The sequence below is a fragment of the Mesoplodon densirostris genome, chromosome 6 (assembly GCF_025265405.1).
Source record: "Mesoplodon densirostris isolate mMesDen1 chromosome 6, mMesDen1 primary haplotype, whole genome shotgun sequence".
NCBI lineage: Eukaryota > Metazoa > Chordata > Mammalia > Artiodactyla > Ziphiidae > Mesoplodon > Mesoplodon densirostris.
The window spans coordinates 34,584,454-34,602,062 of NC_082666.1; the positions used below are offsets into that span (position 1 = coordinate 34,584,454).

The following is a 17,609-nucleotide window of genomic DNA, read 5'->3' on the forward strand; positions in this document are numbered from 1 at the left end:
AGGACCGACACACAGTGGCCCCTGGCTCTTACTAGCCTGAGACCCTCCTCTGTGCTTCACAGGTTCCTCACTCACTCCTTCAAGACTCAGGGACATAGCTGGAGCTCATAATCCTCCCCGACCCCAAGGAGCCCCAAGTCCAGCAAGTGGGGTTTTCTGGCTCCCATCCTCCATGCGTCTGCACCTGCTGTTTCCTCTGCCCCAACGCCTCTGACCAAATCTAACAGCTGAACTCCCAGACAACCTTCGGGACAACTCGATGTCACTTTGGGCATCAAACCTTCCCCAAATCCACTCCACAGTTCAATCACTCACCCCCGTACTACCTGATGTGGGGTTCCGAGTTATCTAGTATATTTACACTGTCTCCCCTTCTAGACTGGGACTCTCTCATCCTTCCTGTACCCCTCCCGAACGCTTCATGCAGGGTAAGTGCTCAACAAGTCTATGCTGACTGAAGAAAACAAGTGGGCAAACAAAAACATTTTCGAAAACAAAAATAAACCAGAAATTAAAATCAAGTGGGACTAGTGAGATACATCCAGCTGCAGAGAGAAGCCAAAGAGGCTGCAGAAGGAGATGATGAAGGGGCCCTAGGGCAGAGAGGGGGCACACCTGGGATGCTGTGAGATCACCCACCTGCCTCTGCCAGATCAGCCCCAGCTGGTGAGAGAGCCTGGGCATCCTTGGGCAGGCGAGAGTGGTCACCACCCCAAAGCAGGTGTTCAGAACACAAGCCCTCAGATGCAAGGGGACTTTGTGGCCCCATCAACAGGACATTAACCTGCCAGAGAGCAGAGGTGATTGGTGGGGAAGGGCTCCAAGGATGGGGAGCCCTCTTCTTAGCCAGGCAGTAGGTGGCACACAGCTCAGATGGCCACAGGGGGCTCCCCGCCCCAGCTAAGGTCCCACAGACTGTAAAAGGGGGGAAAAGGGTCCCACCCTAAAGAGATACAAACTAGGGGTCTCGGTCCCGATTCATTTGTGCTGAAGGGGTGGGGAAAGAGACTTTACTTTCACCAACCCATATAAAGTCGTCACTTAAAATAACATTCATATCTAAAAACAAAGAGAAAAGTACAGATGGACACACACACCACAATTTTAAAAGTGGTTATTATCTCTGATGAGATTTTAGATCTTTTTAACTTCTCTTGCTTCTCTATATTTTCTAATCTTTCTGCTGCCAACATGTTCTCCTGTGAAATGCAAGTGGGGGAGGAAAGCACATGCCAACCTGAAGAAAAACACCAAGATGAATCAGCAGCTGACCCTGCCCGCAGGCAGCTGCCACGGGCCCGAGGAGGAAACCCAAGTGCAAAGAACCAGATTCCTGCAGGAGAAACACTCCAGGCAGCGTGGAGGAGGCTGGCAACAGGAGTCAGGCAGTGGAGAAGGATGGAACACGTGTTTTGAGGACAAACTGTGGGCGGAGGATTTCTGTGGTGAAGGAGTGGATTTTTTCCTAAGTCCCTATGCAAGAATGTAAGGGAAAGTTCTACCTCCCCATGCCCGCGCCCCCAACCTTTTGCTATTTCAGAATTAAACAGACCTGTACCTTCATCCACAACAGTGCACTAGTAAGAGAATTCAATGAGATTATGCACGTGAAAGTGCTTAGCAAGTTAATATTTGTTCAGTCCTGGCCCAGCGCAGGGTCATGTTACTGGCACTGGGGAGGCTGGCAGACTCCCCCTCCCTGCATATTAACACCAACAATCCAGCAAGTGGGGAACCAAGTGGGGAACCACTTGGGAAGGATGTTCACCACCCACCTCTCTTGCCCACTCCCCTCCTTCGCCAGCAGCCCTCCTTTTAAAACAAAGGTATTTTTTTTTAAAAAAATACACAACCCCATGACCCACACAGTTATCCAAAGCTCCCCACGGTCTCATTCACGGTCTGGGTGGGGTTGGAGATGGGGGCAGGGTAAGCCCTGGAGGGCCACCTTGAGCCAATACCTTCCCTCAGGAGCAGGAAAAAGCAAGCCACCCAGAGGTCTGGGATAAGGCAGGGTGTCCATGGCAGCCAGAACCTTGGGAGAGGATGGAAATGAAGAGCTGCCTTCTCCCATTTCCTAGGGCCTTATGTAGTTCCCCATTTCTTCCCACCATTGAGAGTGAAGATACCCCTGCCCTCCAAGCTAGAGTCCACTACTCAGTCCCCCCACATTCAATCAAGCCCCACCCCCGGCCCCACCAAACGGCACTGGGCTCTGTTTAGGCTTCCTGGTACCGCTTTTTTTTGGGGGGGGGGCACACCGCACATGTTGTGGGATCTTAGCTCCCCAACCAGAGATCGAACCAGGGCCCTTGGCAGTAAAAACACAGAGTCCTAATCACTGGACCACCAGGGAATTCCCAGCCTTTTTTTCTTTTTTCTTTAATGTTCATTTCTAGAAAACTTCCCAATCACTTTTCACAGGCCAAAGAGGAGGCACGGAGATGTGTGTAAGATTACAACCTACAGCAACCCTTCAGCACCCTGCTGTTTCCTGAGGCTTTTCATATCCTTTTTGTCATGTAATCGTCCCATTTTAAAGACCAGAAAATCGAGATTCAAGTAGCCCAGGGCTGCCCAGCCCAGCTGCCAAGACTCAAACATGCATCTTCCTGCCCTGAAACTCTCGGTGCTTGCTTGCCCTGTACCATACAAGTCACTGCGGAGCTCCAGGGACAGTGAAAGCAACTGCATCAAATGCAATACTGGCCAACGGGCCGTGCCCTCCAAGGCATGGGGGCGGGTGGTGCTAACCAGCCAGCCACACACCCTCCCGGCTTTCCACACAGAGCTGCTGGAAGACTGCGCACGCAGGGGAGGGGGGCGACGGGGCTGAGCAACAGCCTCGCGAGCAAAAGCGATGCCAGGGCTTTAGTCAACAGAGAGCTAATATGAGTCAACAGTGGGTACCGCTGCCAAGCACACTGACGGGATCTTCAGCTGCATTAATAAAAGGGGAGAGTCTCAGGCAGGCCGAGGGAGACCTGCCTGCCCTGACCAGACCACACCTGAGGGCTGGGCAGGGCAGGGCTGGGCTACAGACACAGGGGCACCTTCCAAGGCAGCGCCAGGGTTTCTGAAGAGGAGTGGCTCAGGGTGGCACTCTGGTCTGTAGGGTGGAAGCTGGGTTTGGACAGCAAGCCCACTCCAGACTGCACATTACCGATGGATTTTTTTTTTTTTTAAAGATCCTGACTGGGCTTCCCTGGTGGCACAGTGGTTGAGAGTCCGCCTGCCGATGCAGGGGACACGGGTTCGTGCCCCGGTCCAGGAGGATCCCACATGCCGCGGAGCGGCTGGGCCCGTGAGCCATGGCCACTGAGCCTGCGCATCCGGAGCCTGTGCTCCGCAACGGGAGAGGCCACAACAGTGAGAGGCCCGCATACAGCAAAAAAAAAAAAAAAAAAAAAAAAAAAAAAAAAGATCCTGACTCTCCACAGCAAAGGTTAAGAACACGCAGGCATGCCAGGGGATGAGGCCCACCACCTGGGGGAGGGGCCCCAGGCCCTGTCATTTGCTTCCTCCTTTGTTATATATAACAGCTGGGTCGTGGCTTGACTGAGAAGTGGCCCTGACACAACAGGTAATCTAAAAATGGGGAATTCCTTGGTGGTCCAATGGTTAGGACTTGGGCTTTCACTGCCGTGGACCCGGGTTCAAACCCGGGTTCAATCCCTGGTCGGGGAACTAAGATCCTACAGGCCGCTCAGTGTGGCCAAAAAATAAATTAAAAAAAAAATTTTTTTTTAATGCACAAGGGACACTGGATTTGACATCCTAGAGCCTCAAGTGTCAAAGTCTCTGGGAAGTCCTCCCAATTCATCCACCAGCACCCTGTCCGGTGAGCCTGTCGTATCACTCAGCATCACTTAACAATAAAAAGACGCTCTGCTACACGTGTTTCCCAAGAGCCTCAAGGCCCCCTCTCATTCACCTTTGGGTCCACAGCCCATTATTTGGCCCAATAAATGGTGACAACTGAAAACCGAGGTGGCCCAGCACGATCACAGTGAGGGTGTTGTGTTCGAGACAATTCTGGAACATAGGCATCCTGACTAGGGCTAATAAAACGGCTTATGACAATGCATAACCACTGTTAGTATACTGAGCGACGAATTCTTGACGCTACCACTACCAGAGGGTTTTAATTACAAACGAGTTATAGTCAGCCTGGCAAGTGTGCTTTGTGCCCGTGCAAGTGACTGGAGACAGACAATCCAGCTTAGGGAGATGGCGGTCAAAGGTGAATCCTGTGCACCATGCAGCAAAGCAACCCCGGGGCCCAGGAAGCGGTAAAAATCCAGGAACGCAGGAGACGAGAATAATGACCAGTGGAACTAAATGCCAAAAAGGACAGCATAAAAAGTGAGCTTGGGGCTTCCCTGGTGGCGCAGTGGTTGAGAGCCCGCCTGCTGATGCGGGGGACACGGGTTCGTGCCCCGGTCCGGGAAGATCCCACATGCCGCAGAGCAGCTGGGCCCGTGAGCCATGGCCGCTGAGCCTGCGCGTCCGGAGCCTGTGCTCCGCAACGGGAGAGGCCACAACAGTGAAAGGCCCGCGTACCGCAAAAAAAAAAACCAACAAGTGAGCTTGGTGAAACGGGCTGAGAAGGAGCACGCATGCTACAGATTCATGGGGAGCTGGCCGCCTGGAGCTCACCTTGGAACTCTGAGAATTAAATACAGGAACTAAGACTCTGATCTGGGAAGATGAGCATAGGAGACTGTGCAATGCAGTTCTAATGCCTAATAAATCTTTAAATCGATGAGCCGTGCTCACTGTTTATTCTTCTCCATCTTTGCTCCCCAAGCAAGGGCTCACATGACAAAAGCCAGCATATGCGTGTCTGTATAAATGCGTGTCTGTATAAATAAAATTGGGAGTTTTATGCGTGTCTGTATAAATAAAACTGGGAGTTCACTAAATAACATCTTAAAGCATCAAAAAATCTGCCATTACAAGAAAACCTGGTGAACTCTTTTGTCAAGTAGCCTTTAACAAAGTGAAGAAACCTCTTAGGATGCAAAATCCCCCTCCCCTCACATTGGGCCTGGGTTCCACCAGCTGTGGTTAAGTCAGCATTCCCGTCCCAACCTGTTCATTTGGGTACCTGTTTGGGTCTATTCACTAGGCATGCATCTTACTGGGTTTACATTTTTCATCCCCAAAACACCGCTTAAGCCTGTCGCACAAACCTGAGAGAAGCAATACATTTTATAAACGAATCATCCCCGGGGAACAGACAAGAAAACCATCAGCAATGAGCGTTGTCAAAGTTCCAAACCAGAGCATTCCTTTCCCAGATCCGAGATGCAGAATACGCCACACCGTCTCCACACACCAGCTGCCTGCTCCAGAAGCAACACACTCACCTCACCACTGGCTGCCCCCCGGCCCGCCCCTCCCGGCCCCTTCAGGCCTGAAGAATAAAAGCTGGAGAGACCCGTCTTGGTGAAGCAGTAACATTTTAATACTACTGTAAAGACAACTGCTCTAAGCACTGGAATGTTGGCTCCTTTAACATGAATAAAGAGGCCCCCAAAGGGTATTATCATAACAAAATGATATCCTATGGAGAGCACCAGGAACCACAAAAATAAAATCGCCATAAACTGATACTGTCTCAAAATTAAACCTACACAAGGAAACGTTAAACTCCAGGACAGGCAGGCTCTCATTTCCCCATCTAAAACCCTTACAATATTCCCTGTTCTCTCATGACGTCCAATCTCCCCCACCCGAGGAGGCCTAAATGCTTTCTTTCGAAGTCCTGGTATGTTATTTTTTTCCCTTGAAACCCTCGAGATGCTCCGTAACATTCATCTAAAGCTCAATCGTTTCTGTGTCCTCGGTCACACCCAAAGATTCCCAAAGGCACCGTCTGCCGCAGCGCCGGGTGCACAGCAGGCGCCCCACTAATGTGCGGATTTGATTTGATCAGATCTGGCCCCTTCGGCTAGAAAGACACATTGGTAGCCAGACGCCGAGGCGGGGACAGCAGCGCCAGCCTAGCTCTCTGCCGGAGGCGGCGGGGTGCAACCACCTGTGGGCGGGTGGCCGGGGCTCAGGCCGCGGCGCAGCTGCCCTGGAGTGCCTCCGCGGCTCCACGCACAGACCCCGGGGAAAGTCCGGCGCCCCAGGCCCGAGAGCACCCCGGGGCCGAGTCCCAGCGCCCCAGCAGGGGCTCTGTCGGTGCAAAGTTGGCCTGGTCCGCGAGAATCCATTCTAGAGTTAGCTCCCAAGTCGCCCGGCCGCTGTGAGGCAGCGAGCCAGAGGGGCTCTTTAGGATGGGACCGGGTGGGGGGGGGGGCGCGGGGTGGTGCGCCGAGATGGGAACAGAAGAGAGCAGAAGTGGTCCCCCGACTCGCTCCCAAACTTGGGGCACCTGCCAGCCAGCAGGCGAGGGGGATTCTCCGCCTTGCCGTCCCACCAAGGCCTGGTGGCGAGTTTGTCGGGGCAAGCGGGCCACCCCATAGCAGCCCCGCATTGCTTTGAGATTTTCTAACCAATAATCCAGCACCAAGAAGGCCGATGCAGGAACCTGGGGGACAGAGGGGAACACCAGTCACCCGCGCCAGGGGGCGGGGACTTGGGACTCGGGGGCGCGGGCCAGGGATGGGGCGCCGGAAGAGAGCAGGACGGGGTGGCCCGAGAGGGAACCAGAACTAGGAGTGCTCGCAGAAGGGGGAGGGGATCCCGGAGAGCTACAAGGGGAGCGCCCCAGAGGGAAGCATCGGGGGAAGGGAGCTGCCCCAAGGGCCGCGAGGTGCCAGCGTCCCGGACCGGCCCCGTCACTCACCGGCAGGTCCACGCTCACTTCGGTCCCGTCGAGCAGGAAGACGCGGCAGTACAGGGTGGCCTTGGAGGCCCCGGCGGCGGAGATGTGCACGGCCGCGCAGCCCACGAGCAGGGGCCCGCCGCCGGCCGGGAACACGCTGCCCCCGGGCGCGGCGGGCAGCGTGGACACGGCGGCGGCGGCCGGGCCCCCCCGCGGACCCCCGTCGCGCTCGTCCCCCAGGCCGGCGGTCCCGCGCCCTGCCGCGCCCCGCGCGTAGCGCTGCATGGAGCGGCGGCCAAAGGTCCGGCGCAGGAACCGCAGCATCCTGGCTGGGGGCGTCCCCTGCCTCCGCCCCCTGCGCCGCCGCCCAGGAGCGCCCCGCGACGCCGTCAGTGCAGGCGGCCGCCCGCGCCGCCTCCCGCCGGCTGCGGACCGGTGCTCGCTCCCGCCGAGGACGAGGCCGCGCTTCGGCTGCCTGCGGGGCGCGCCGGCCCGGCCAGCGCCGGCTGCGAGTGGCCGCGGGCGGGAGGGCGCGCTCGGGGCGGCCCGGGGGGCGGCCCGGGAGCCGTCCCGCCGCCGCCTCCGCCGCCACGCGCCCTGCCGGGCCGGCGGCCTGCGCTCGCCGCCAAGGGGCCGCTCCCGACTGCCGGCCGCGGGCGGCCCGAGGACTGGGGGCGGGGGCGCGGGGGGCGCGGGGGCGGGCTGCGGGCTGCTCCCGCGCCGCGCGCCGGCCGAGGGCCAGCCGGAGCAGGGCGCCTGCGTGCTCCTGGCGCGCTCGCTCCCACTCGCCGCGCCCAGGCCCGAGGAGGCCCAGCCGAGCGCCCGCTCCCCAGGCGCCTCTTCCTGCGCCCGCAGCCCCCGCCTCCCACCTGGGCGGCTGCACCTACAGCCGCCGCCTCCGCCGCCACCGCCGCTACCGCCGCCGGGACTGCAGCACGCCTTCCTCCCTCGGGGCTGCGCCGGGTATTTGCAAACCGGGTCTGTGCTGCCCCCTGCCGGCCCGAGCGCCCCCTGCTGCTGTAGGTGTGCTCACGTGTGTACACGTAGGTGAGCACACACGTGTTTCCGGCGCCGCGAGCCCTGAAGACGCCGGAGAGTCTCCCCTTGCCTAGTTCGGAAAACGCGCTGCATGCCCTCGGGGGAGCCTTGCCTGGGAGGCCAGAGAGAGAAGCGCATTAAGCGAAGGCCCTACCAGGCCCTCACTTTCCCCTTCTGGAAAAGGATAGGGGTGAACTAGGTAATTACCAGGTCCCTGCTACTTAAAGTTCTATCAGTTTAAGATCTCAGAGCTGGAAGGGCCCTTTCTGCCATCACAGTCCAATGGGCTCATTCCAAATAAGGAAATTGAGGCCAGGCAAGGAGGGGTGTACTTTTCCAACCGACTACACAGAAGAACACCTTTCCTCAGGGAATTCGTGTCCAGTATCGAAGCAGAGGCCTGCATAAATAGCCATAACTGAGAAGGCTAGTAAACCTTGCACAAGTTACTGAGAAGCAGAGTAGAACTGAGGCATGAGGAGGATAGTATTGGACACACAGAATATCGGAGGCGGAGGGAAGGCTTTATAAACGGTGCCCCTCAGGTATACATGTTCAAGGCCTGGTTCAGGGAGAAGTGGGTTTCAGTGTGGCTGAAAGGAGGTCAGGCCTCTTGAGAAGAATAACACTGCTTTTTGTGTGTGTGTGTGTGTGTGTGTGCCTGACACTATGCTAAGCCCTTCCCATTCATCATCTCACTAAATCCTCAGCACAGCCTGGTTCCATAGTCGGTTTTATCCCCATTGTACAGAGGAGGAAATTGAAGCTTAGAGAGCTTAAGAGACTTGCTCCAGATTTCATGGTTAATAGGGGCTCGTTTGCTGGGATTTAAAGCTGTTGCACCTAACTACGGCCAAGCTGAGGCATGTGACATGATTGGCAAGCGATGATGGTTTCTGAGAGTCCTGGACGGAGGCAGTGGCCACAGCAAAGGGGAAAGAGAAAAGGAGGGGTGAATTCAGGAGGCATTCCAAAATCGCCATTTACTGAGGATCAGGCACTGTCTTAGGTGATTTCATGGATGATATTTTCATTATCCTCACTCCAACCCTTCCAGGTAGTTCTATTTGTCCCCATTGACTTAGGTGGAGTTTGGGACCTCTTAGAGAAGTAATATCCTTGCCCATTCAGAGCTCCTGAATGGCAGCAGCCAGTACCTTCACTTGTTACCTAGTGTTTCCTTTATGACTCTACAGGGATGTACCGGGTGACAGTGTATTCCGAGGGGGCACCTGCAATCAGCCCTCCAATACCCACTCTGCTCCCCTCCCTCAAGACTTGACTTAATACCATCAGCAAGCTGGTGTTCAAAGGTAGCCCAGTCTGCTTACTGGTTTCTAAGGATAGCCCATTTCACACTATATAGCCCAGGAGTGCTGTGGTAGACTGAATAATGGCCCCCCAAAGATGTCCACATCTCGTCTCAATCCCCAGAACCTGTGAATATGTCCCCAAACATGGCATAAGGGACTTTGCAGATGTGACTGAATTAAGGAGTTTGAGGTGGGGAGATTATGCTGGGTTATCTTGGTGGGACCAATATAATCACAAGGGTCCTAATAAGAAGGAGGCAGGAGGGTCAGAGACAGAGAAGGTGATGTGACAATGGCAGCAGAAGTCAGAGTGATGCATTCAGGGGCCAAGGCATGCAGGCAGCTGCTAGAAGCTGGAAAAGGCAAGGAACAGATTATTCCCTAGATATTCCAGAAGGAACGTAGCCTTTGTTTTTAACACAGACTGTAAAATCCATCTCTGACTTCTGACCTCCAGAATTGTAAGATACTACATTTGTGTTGTTTGAAACCACTGAGTTTGTGGTGATTTACTCCAGCAGTGATAGGAAACGCATACAAGTGCAGTGTTAAATCTTATTAGTTTGGTGCACTACAGTTTGCAAAGCCTCTTGGCACTGTCACAGTGCCATCCCTCTCAAAGTAAGTGTCATTCAATTTGCAATTATCCTCTGTCCTTCTCTCCTACTAAATGCTGAGCTCCATGAAGACAAGACTTTTCCTTATTCATCACTGTATCCCCACCCAGCACCTAGCCTGCTGTCTGGCAAGTAGTCTGCGTTCAATAAACACTCATTGAATGAATGCAGGATCACATTTCATTGTCGTAATAGCCCTGTGGGGTAAGTATTGCTTCTGCCTTTTAGAGATGGAGAAAATGAAGACTGGAGTGGAGCCCAGACTCACACTCATGTCTCCTGACTCGAGCTCCCATGTGCTACCGACAATACCATGTCACTGAGAATCCCATGGGGACTCCAGATTGCTTTAATTTTACCTGTACCTCCTCTGTGCCAGGCACCGTCACCTAACTGATCTCATTCAGTCCTCATCACAATAGTGATTTAAGCACTATTTTCTCCACCACACAGAGGAAAAACAGAGGCTCAGGCCTTCCTTTGATTAAATTTCATGTCACCCAAGTTTCCTCCCCAGAATTTCCACATTTGATGAGTACGTTTGCATTTTGTCTGCTCAGTGTTATGTATTTCAGTGATTGCTCTTTCTTAATCTTTGCCTTTTGGACCCTAAAAATTTCCTGTCCCTGTTACCCAAGCTCTGTACCAGCCCTTCAGGAATTTTAATTGCCGTTTCTCAGACCTCCTCTATGTTCAATGAAAATGGGGCAGAACTGTGCATGTATCCTGTGTGCCAACACATCATTGTTTAACGGGCCTCTTGGTCTTCAAATGATTATTTAGTATTTCACCTGTGTTCCTGTCTAGAAACAGGAACCGTCTTGAGCTGAAGTTCTCAAGAAACCGTCTACACTAAATTCCAGGTCCTTTCCTTGGCCATGAGCAGTAGCTTGAGTTCCTCAACTTCATGGGCAGTAGTTAGAAGCTGACCCCTAGAGTCACCTCTTGCCTTCTCCTCATTAAAGCTCAGCCACCACTTCTTTACCCACCTCCTCAGGTTCATGAGAACTTCCCGTCTTCCTTCCCATCCCTACTCCCAGAGTTCTGTCATCAGAACTGAGACTGAGAGTTCCTTATATATGCCCTTCCTCCAGAGCAGTTTTACATGTTAATTAAACAGCCCTTAACCCTGTCTCTAAGGAACTCCTCTCAGAAATGTGCCATTTATCCCTATCCTTTGATTCCTGGCTTGTTTCCTAGACTCAGTCAAATTGCACCCTCATTCCCTCATATGCCTTTTCTTTTCCCATAGAACAAGATTACATTTGAATGTATGCATCTATTTTTTCATACATTTTTCTTTCCATAAACATGTATTGAGACCTTACGATGTCCCACAAAGCCTTCCCTACCCTTCCAAGTGTTTAGTAAATGTTGGCTTAACCTTTCTGCTATGGTTTATCATTGATTAAAGACTGTGTAGTGGGTAGCTATGGCCAACCTAGCATCCGTTTTCCTTCTTTGGGTTACAGAGTTTGGGTTGCTTTGCAGAATTACTTCACCTCCGCTCAGAGGCCTAGTGGTCTAGGTGAAGCTGACCCCACCTCCTGCCTCAGGTATGGCACATGATGAGAGCTGGCGAATCAGAGCATTACATTTCTCAGTGACCTGTTATTGGTTCAGAAATGGGCAGTAACCCATGTCAGGCCAACGAAGGTCAGCCCTGGAACTCTTGTTGAAATTGTTGGGAACCAGCAGTGTTAAGCCTGCTGCTTCAGCCATGCCTGAAGCTACCCCTTGGAATTTACAGTTTAAGGAGTGAATCAGATTAGAATAAAGATTTTCCAGGTCCCAGACCTTTCACTGGCTTCACTTGTTCTCTTTCCTGAACACAGAGCGTAAGAATTATTTCGAATAGGGACTCACTTTGTTCATTCTTTAAAGGACTCATCTCTAAGCAAATCATTAGCAGAGCAATTCTCATCACTGAATTTACAGAAATAAATGAAGAGTTAATAAGTCATCTAAACTTTTAGAATCAGAAGTGGCAGCGACAAAAGTGACTTTTTGGCAACTGCAACTGAGTCCCAAATTTCTGACTTCCTCAACATCTAATCCCTAGGTCTCCATTCCAAAAATCTACTAACCCAGCCCTGTGTCTAGACACAGAGATCAACATCTGGAGAGAATGAGGGGTGTCCCCCACTTCACTGATGCCCACCCTAGCATGTGTATCCTATCTGAGGACCCATATCTTCCCTGAAGGATGTGCATCCTGCTTTGGGGAAACACACGTGGCTCTGATGCGATAGCCCTAACATTCATGCTGCCGATGACCACAGGGAAGGGAATGGGGGCATTTCTATAGTGCCTGCCCACCTTGCTGCCTCCCTGCCTTCATCTTAGGTGTAGCCCCCTCTTACCTGACATTCCTGATGTGCTCACCTTTCTCTTACTCTCTCTTAGCCAACTGCTTACCTTTGGTTCTGTATCCAGTGGTCTAAAATCAGTGCTGTCCAACAGAACTTTCTGCAGTGATGGAAACATTCTACATCTGTGCTGTCTAATATGGCAACCACTAGCCACATGTGACTATTGAACACTTGCAAGGAGGCTAGTAAGATTAAGGTATTAAATATTTGATTTTATTTCATTTTAATTTATTATTTATTTACTTACTTCTTTCTTTTATTTTTTATTTTTGGCTGCGTTGGGTCTTCGTTGCTGCATGCGGGCTTTCTCTAGTTATGGTGAGCGGGGGCTACACTTTGTTGCAGTGTGCGGGCTTCTCATTGTGGTGGCTTCTCTTGTTGCAGAGCACAGGCTCTAGGCACATGGGCTTTAGTAATTGTGGATTGCGGGCTCAGGAGTTGTGGCTTGCGGGCTCTAGAGCATAGGCTCAGTAGTTGTGGCACATGGACTTAGTTGCTCTGCAGCATGTGGGATCTTCCCAGACCAAGGATCGAACCCACGTCCCCTGCATTAGCAGATGGATTCTTAACCACTGTGCCACCAGGGAAGTCCTCATTTTAATTTAAATATAAATCTGATTAGTGGTTACCATATTGGACAATGCAGAACTAGGTATCACCCCTACCCCATCACCTACAGCTGGGTTTGTCTCCCCGGTCCCTGTTCCACTCCTATTGGGAGAGTCTAGGTCCAAGTAGTGACCCTTTTTCTCTGTCCCAGACTTCTGACATTAACCTTCCCAGGCCCAGCCAAGTCATAAGCTATGACAGCTCTGTGCCTATTTGCCATCAAATCAAAAACCCATCTTCTGCCAAGTTGGTCAAAACCAAGGTAACTTGTTCTTTCGGGGAAAGCCCTTGGCAACTGAGCTGCTGCTGGTGGTGGGATGGACTTTTGAAATCCTGCCACAGCTCACAGCACCCTGTGGAGGCAGATTTCCAAAGTGAGGGTTCCATGACGCACCTGGGTTAACATCACACAACCAAGTTACAGGAACCACAGACACAAAAGGAACTCCATCACCTCCTTCTCTGTGGTGGATGTCAAGCTCTAGTTCAAGCCAAGGAAAGAGAGAATTTGAAGAAAGAGAAGGCAGTGGGTAGGATCAGAGGCATGCCAGTGAAGGTTTAAGAGGAGTTAGGTCTGTGAGGGGCCTCTGAAGTGGGCCAGCTGGAGAGGAGCTATTGGCCCTGGGGACCTTGAAGAGAGTCCAGCGGTCCAGCGGTCGAAGCAGTGAATGGATTATATGGGGTTACGAGAAGTTGGAGGCAGGGAAATGGAGATGGCAGATCCAGGCCTCTCATTTAAAAAGCTTAGCATCAAAGGGAGGCAGTGAGGTATCAAAGAGAGAGCTAGGATTCTGCTGGACCCTAGTCTGATACTCATTTTCTCATCTGCAAAACTGGGTGAGTACTACTAACCTCAAAGTTCTATTCTGACCTTAATGATATGACAAAACAGATAATGGGTGCAAAAAAGGGGGAAAAAAACTTTATAAACTGCAAAATCCTGTAAAAGTATAAGGCTGGGAGAAGGAGGGGATAGGGTAGTCTCTAGAAGGGGCAAGAGGACTAAGCAGACGTAGGGGTGGGGGGTATAGTTCTTATTTTGATACCGGGGAGACCAATACATATTAGTAGAAAAAAAGGAAGGAGCCTGTGGGGAGGGAAAGACCAAAGGGGTAAGGGAGTATCAGAGAACAAACATACAGAGGGTGTTTGGGGGGAAGGAATAAATGGCATTTTTTTGAAGCTGGAGGGAAGGCTGATTGGAGAGAAGCTGGGTGGAGCTGAGAATCGCCAGATGTTTATCAGAGGCACCCTGCTTTTTATTCCCAAGGGAAGAGTGAGAAGACTGACACGTCTTTATGCCGTGCAGAGGTTTATGGTTTATTAAGCGCTGTCACAGATGTGACCTCATTTAATGACTCTGCCAGACAACCCTGGCCGTGAGGTGTACTTGCCCCCAGTTCGTAGCCGAGGAACCTGGGGCCTGGAGAAGTGTGGGACTCGCCTGCGGTGAGTAGCTGGTACGCAGCCGCGGCACTGGGATTGGAGCCCCTGATCCCAGGGCTGCTTGGCCGAGCCTCTGTCCCTCCCTCGGCGGCGTGCTCTCCAGACTGAAACCTGGCCCTTGCCCACAGTTCCCACCCTCACTGACTCACTGGGAGGGCCCCCCCCCCTTCCTCTTTACTCCCTAGAGCCAGTTTCTGACCTTCAAGACTCCACCCTCTCTTTCATCCCTTCATCTCCCCCTCCCCTAGCCCTTCCCTCCCTCTGGACTGAGCTGTTAGAATAAAGGCAGGGGTTTTGAGGACGTGAAGACTGCCAGCCACTCCCCTCTCTGGCCCAGAGATCCCCAAGGGAAACAGGCACCAAGGGCAAGGTGGGAGATACAAGGTGTGCTTTGTTTTTCTGGACCTGCCCAGTGCCCAGGGCTCTCTGATAAAGCTGGGGTGGAGCCCAGGGCCCAGGCTGAAAGAGGACCTTTCCCTCTCCCCCAGCCCTTGTTTGTTTTGGGCGCGTTTCCTCCTTTGCTGCCTAGAGAAGCAAAGGCGAGTGTACTCAGGTACAGATGAAGGGAAGAGAGTCACCGTCCTGTGTGTTTTTTTGTTGTTGTTGCTCAGTGACCCCACCACGCACAAGTAAACCTGACCTAACCATCACCCTGGAATTTGACCAATCAGATTAGTGTTCCATCTCCTTAAGGTGGAGAGCAGAGAAGAAGTGGCAAGGAGACTTTCCTTGTGTGGGGAGTTGGGTAAGGCCTTTCTCTGCCAATCCATCTAAGCTAGAAACTTACCTCATTCTCCCTCATTCCTCAACATCTATATCCCCATCCCCAAATTTCCACCGCCACTACCTGATCCCCCAGGCCATTGCGCAGCGTCCCCTGCAGTCTCTCCCTCTCCAATCCACCCCTTACTCAGCCCCCACAGTGACCATTCTGAAAAGGAAATGGGCTGAGTCATTCCCCTATTTATAATCTTTCAGCAGTGCCGAAGACAAGGGACAGTGGTAAAAATGACAAGAGTTCCAGGAGCCTGGACATGGGCCGAGGGCTATCTATATTTCATATCTGGACAAACTCCACCTAGAAATCTTTAGCCAGCCTATGTTCATCTGCTGGGGAGAAAACATAGTTTCAACCAGAGCTCCCTCCCCCACCTCCCCCTTGGAGACTTTGTCTTTCCGTGGTTCCTCACGGTCTACAGGGAAAAGGCTTGATCTGCCCTGCCTGCTGATGCAGCCCCACTATCACTTCACCACCCCATCATGAATTTTAAGTTATTGCCATTCTTCAGACACCCTAAGGGGCCCTTCAAGACTTTATGCACAAAGAACCTACTGTGTAGCACAGGGAACTCTTCTCAATGCTCTCTAATGACCTATACGGGGGAAAAGAATCTAAAAAAAGAGTGGATATAGGTATATGTATAACTGATACACTTTTCTGTGCAGCAGAAACTAACACAACATTGTAAATTAACTATACTCTAATAAAAATTTTTGGAAAAAAGATTTTATACTGGAATCTGATGCCCCTCAAATGTTTTCCCACCTTCCCACCTGCAAACTCTTATTCACCCTTCAGAACCCAGATCGCCCCCTCAGTAAAGCCCTTTCTGACCCTCTCTAGATAGATCGGGTGGGTTCCCTTTTCTGTCATCTTACAATGCCATGTGCACACACATCTCCCTCTGCTAAGAGCTAGCAGTTACAGATCATGACCGCTCGGATTAGAGAGGAGAAAGTGGACAGAACTGAGAGGCAAGAAGGAGGTAAACCCAGTACGATGTGGCGATGGGTGTGCTGTAGGGCAAAAGAAGCAGGCGTCGGGGGATTGACTCCTAGGTCTCTGGCTGGTGAGTCTCCTTCCCTCCCAGACTGATAGTTCCTTGAAGGTGGAAACACGCCTTGTTTACCTCTTCATCCCCTGCCCCGTGCAGGCCTGGCTGGGGGAACTTCTTCAGAATGGGGGCAGGCCTGAGCCTGCTAGAAAAGCAGTATCAGTGAGTCCAGCCAGGAGGTGCTGGGAAGACAGAGCCAGAGAACAGAGCCAGGCCTGAGGAAGGGGGAGGGATCCTGGTAAGTGTTCAAGAACTTTCATTACAAGTTACCTCAGTTGTTGGCTTTCTGTCCCTAATCTGCTCCCCTTCCTCGGTAAGAGGTCCAATGGCCATTGGTTACAAGAAAGTCTGGAGTTTGAAAACTAACTCTGAGACCTAATTCATCCCCTGCCTACCATCCCCTGGCCTTAGGAAGGTCATTTCTTCTCTGGGGCTTCATGTCCTGAGAATAGTCTCTTTTTCTCTCTCCCTCTCTCTCCCACCACTGCTTTCTCTTACACTTACACACACACACACACACACACACACACACACACACACACACACACACCCCACAATGGCTGTCACACATAGATGTTCATTAAATGGCCATGGTCACCAACCAAGAGTGGGCATCAGACAGTCCAGCTCAGAAGCATTTTTGGGAGGTGGTGTTTGAATCCTGGCTGTGTCACTTACTTGCTGAGTGACCTTGGGCACAGAATTTGAGCCCTCACGCCTTAGTTCTCATCTGTTAATGGGACATAATAATAGTATCGACCTCACAGGTCTGTTGTGAGGAATAAATGACACAGTATGTCAACTATGTCTGGGAAGTACCCAATAAATGTGAATTGTTATTGTTAGCATTTCTGGACATGTAATTATTGATAACTTTATGTCCACTAAAAAAACAGAAACTTCTGGGTCAGAGCCTGGCTGGTTTGGCAGGGGGCCCAGGGCAGGAAAGGGGCCCCCAGCCTTGGGCATGGGTGTGGAAGTGAAGTCGGGGGCCCAGGGCCTTTGGCCTGGGGGTTGGCAGGGACCATGCAGGGACTGGGAGGGAACAGAGAAGAGAGAGAAAGAGGGGGAGAGGGAGAGGGAGAGAGAGGGAATATGAGAAGAAATACAGCCAGAAAGAGAGAAAGAAAAAAACCACTGTGGCCAGGGAACGCCAGCTCCCAGTGAACAGAAACCCTGCAAACTGGTCTGGGCAGTCCCTGCGCCAGGCTGGGTCAGCTGGCGTGGCAGCCTCAGGGAGCAGCCTTGGGCAATGTCTGAGGTCTTCTCACCCTACCTGGGAGGCATGTCAGGAGCTCTCCAGGCCTGGCCTGTGACAGCCCTTCTGGGTCTGAGAGAGAAAGACTGCTTTAGAGAAAACTGGGGCACACACTCCACTACAAAAAAGTGTAACACATAAAGTCCAACAGAGTGGGATTCCAAACTCTGCTTCCACAAGGGTGCCAAGACCATTCAAGTAGGAAAGGACAGTGTTTTCAATAAATGGTGCTGGGAAAACTGGATATCCTCATGCAAGAGAGTAAACTTGGACCCGGACCCTTAATGTTACACCATATACGAAAATTAACTCCAAATGGACAAAAGACCTAAACGTAAAAACC

General features: G+C 52.0%; 1 protein-coding gene across 3 annotated transcripts in view; it reads right to left on the bottom strand.

Annotated features, from left to right (window-relative positions):
* Positions 1-7,170, bottom strand: part of EPB41L4B (erythrocyte membrane protein band 4.1 like 4B) — a 139,130-nt gene extending 131,960 nt beyond the window's left edge. For 2 of the 3 annotated variants that reach the window (XM_060100638.1, XM_060100639.1), the window contains exon 1: positions 6,800-7,170. In XM_060100638.1, coding sequence (XP_059956621.1) covers positions 6,800-7,102 — 303 coding nt within the window. In that variant the 5' untranslated portion in view covers positions 7,103-7,170. The remainder of the gene's footprint in view (positions 1-6,799) is intronic. The other variant, XM_060100641.1, reaches the window with a different exon arrangement.
* Positions 7,171-17,609: the final 10,439 nt, after the last annotated feature.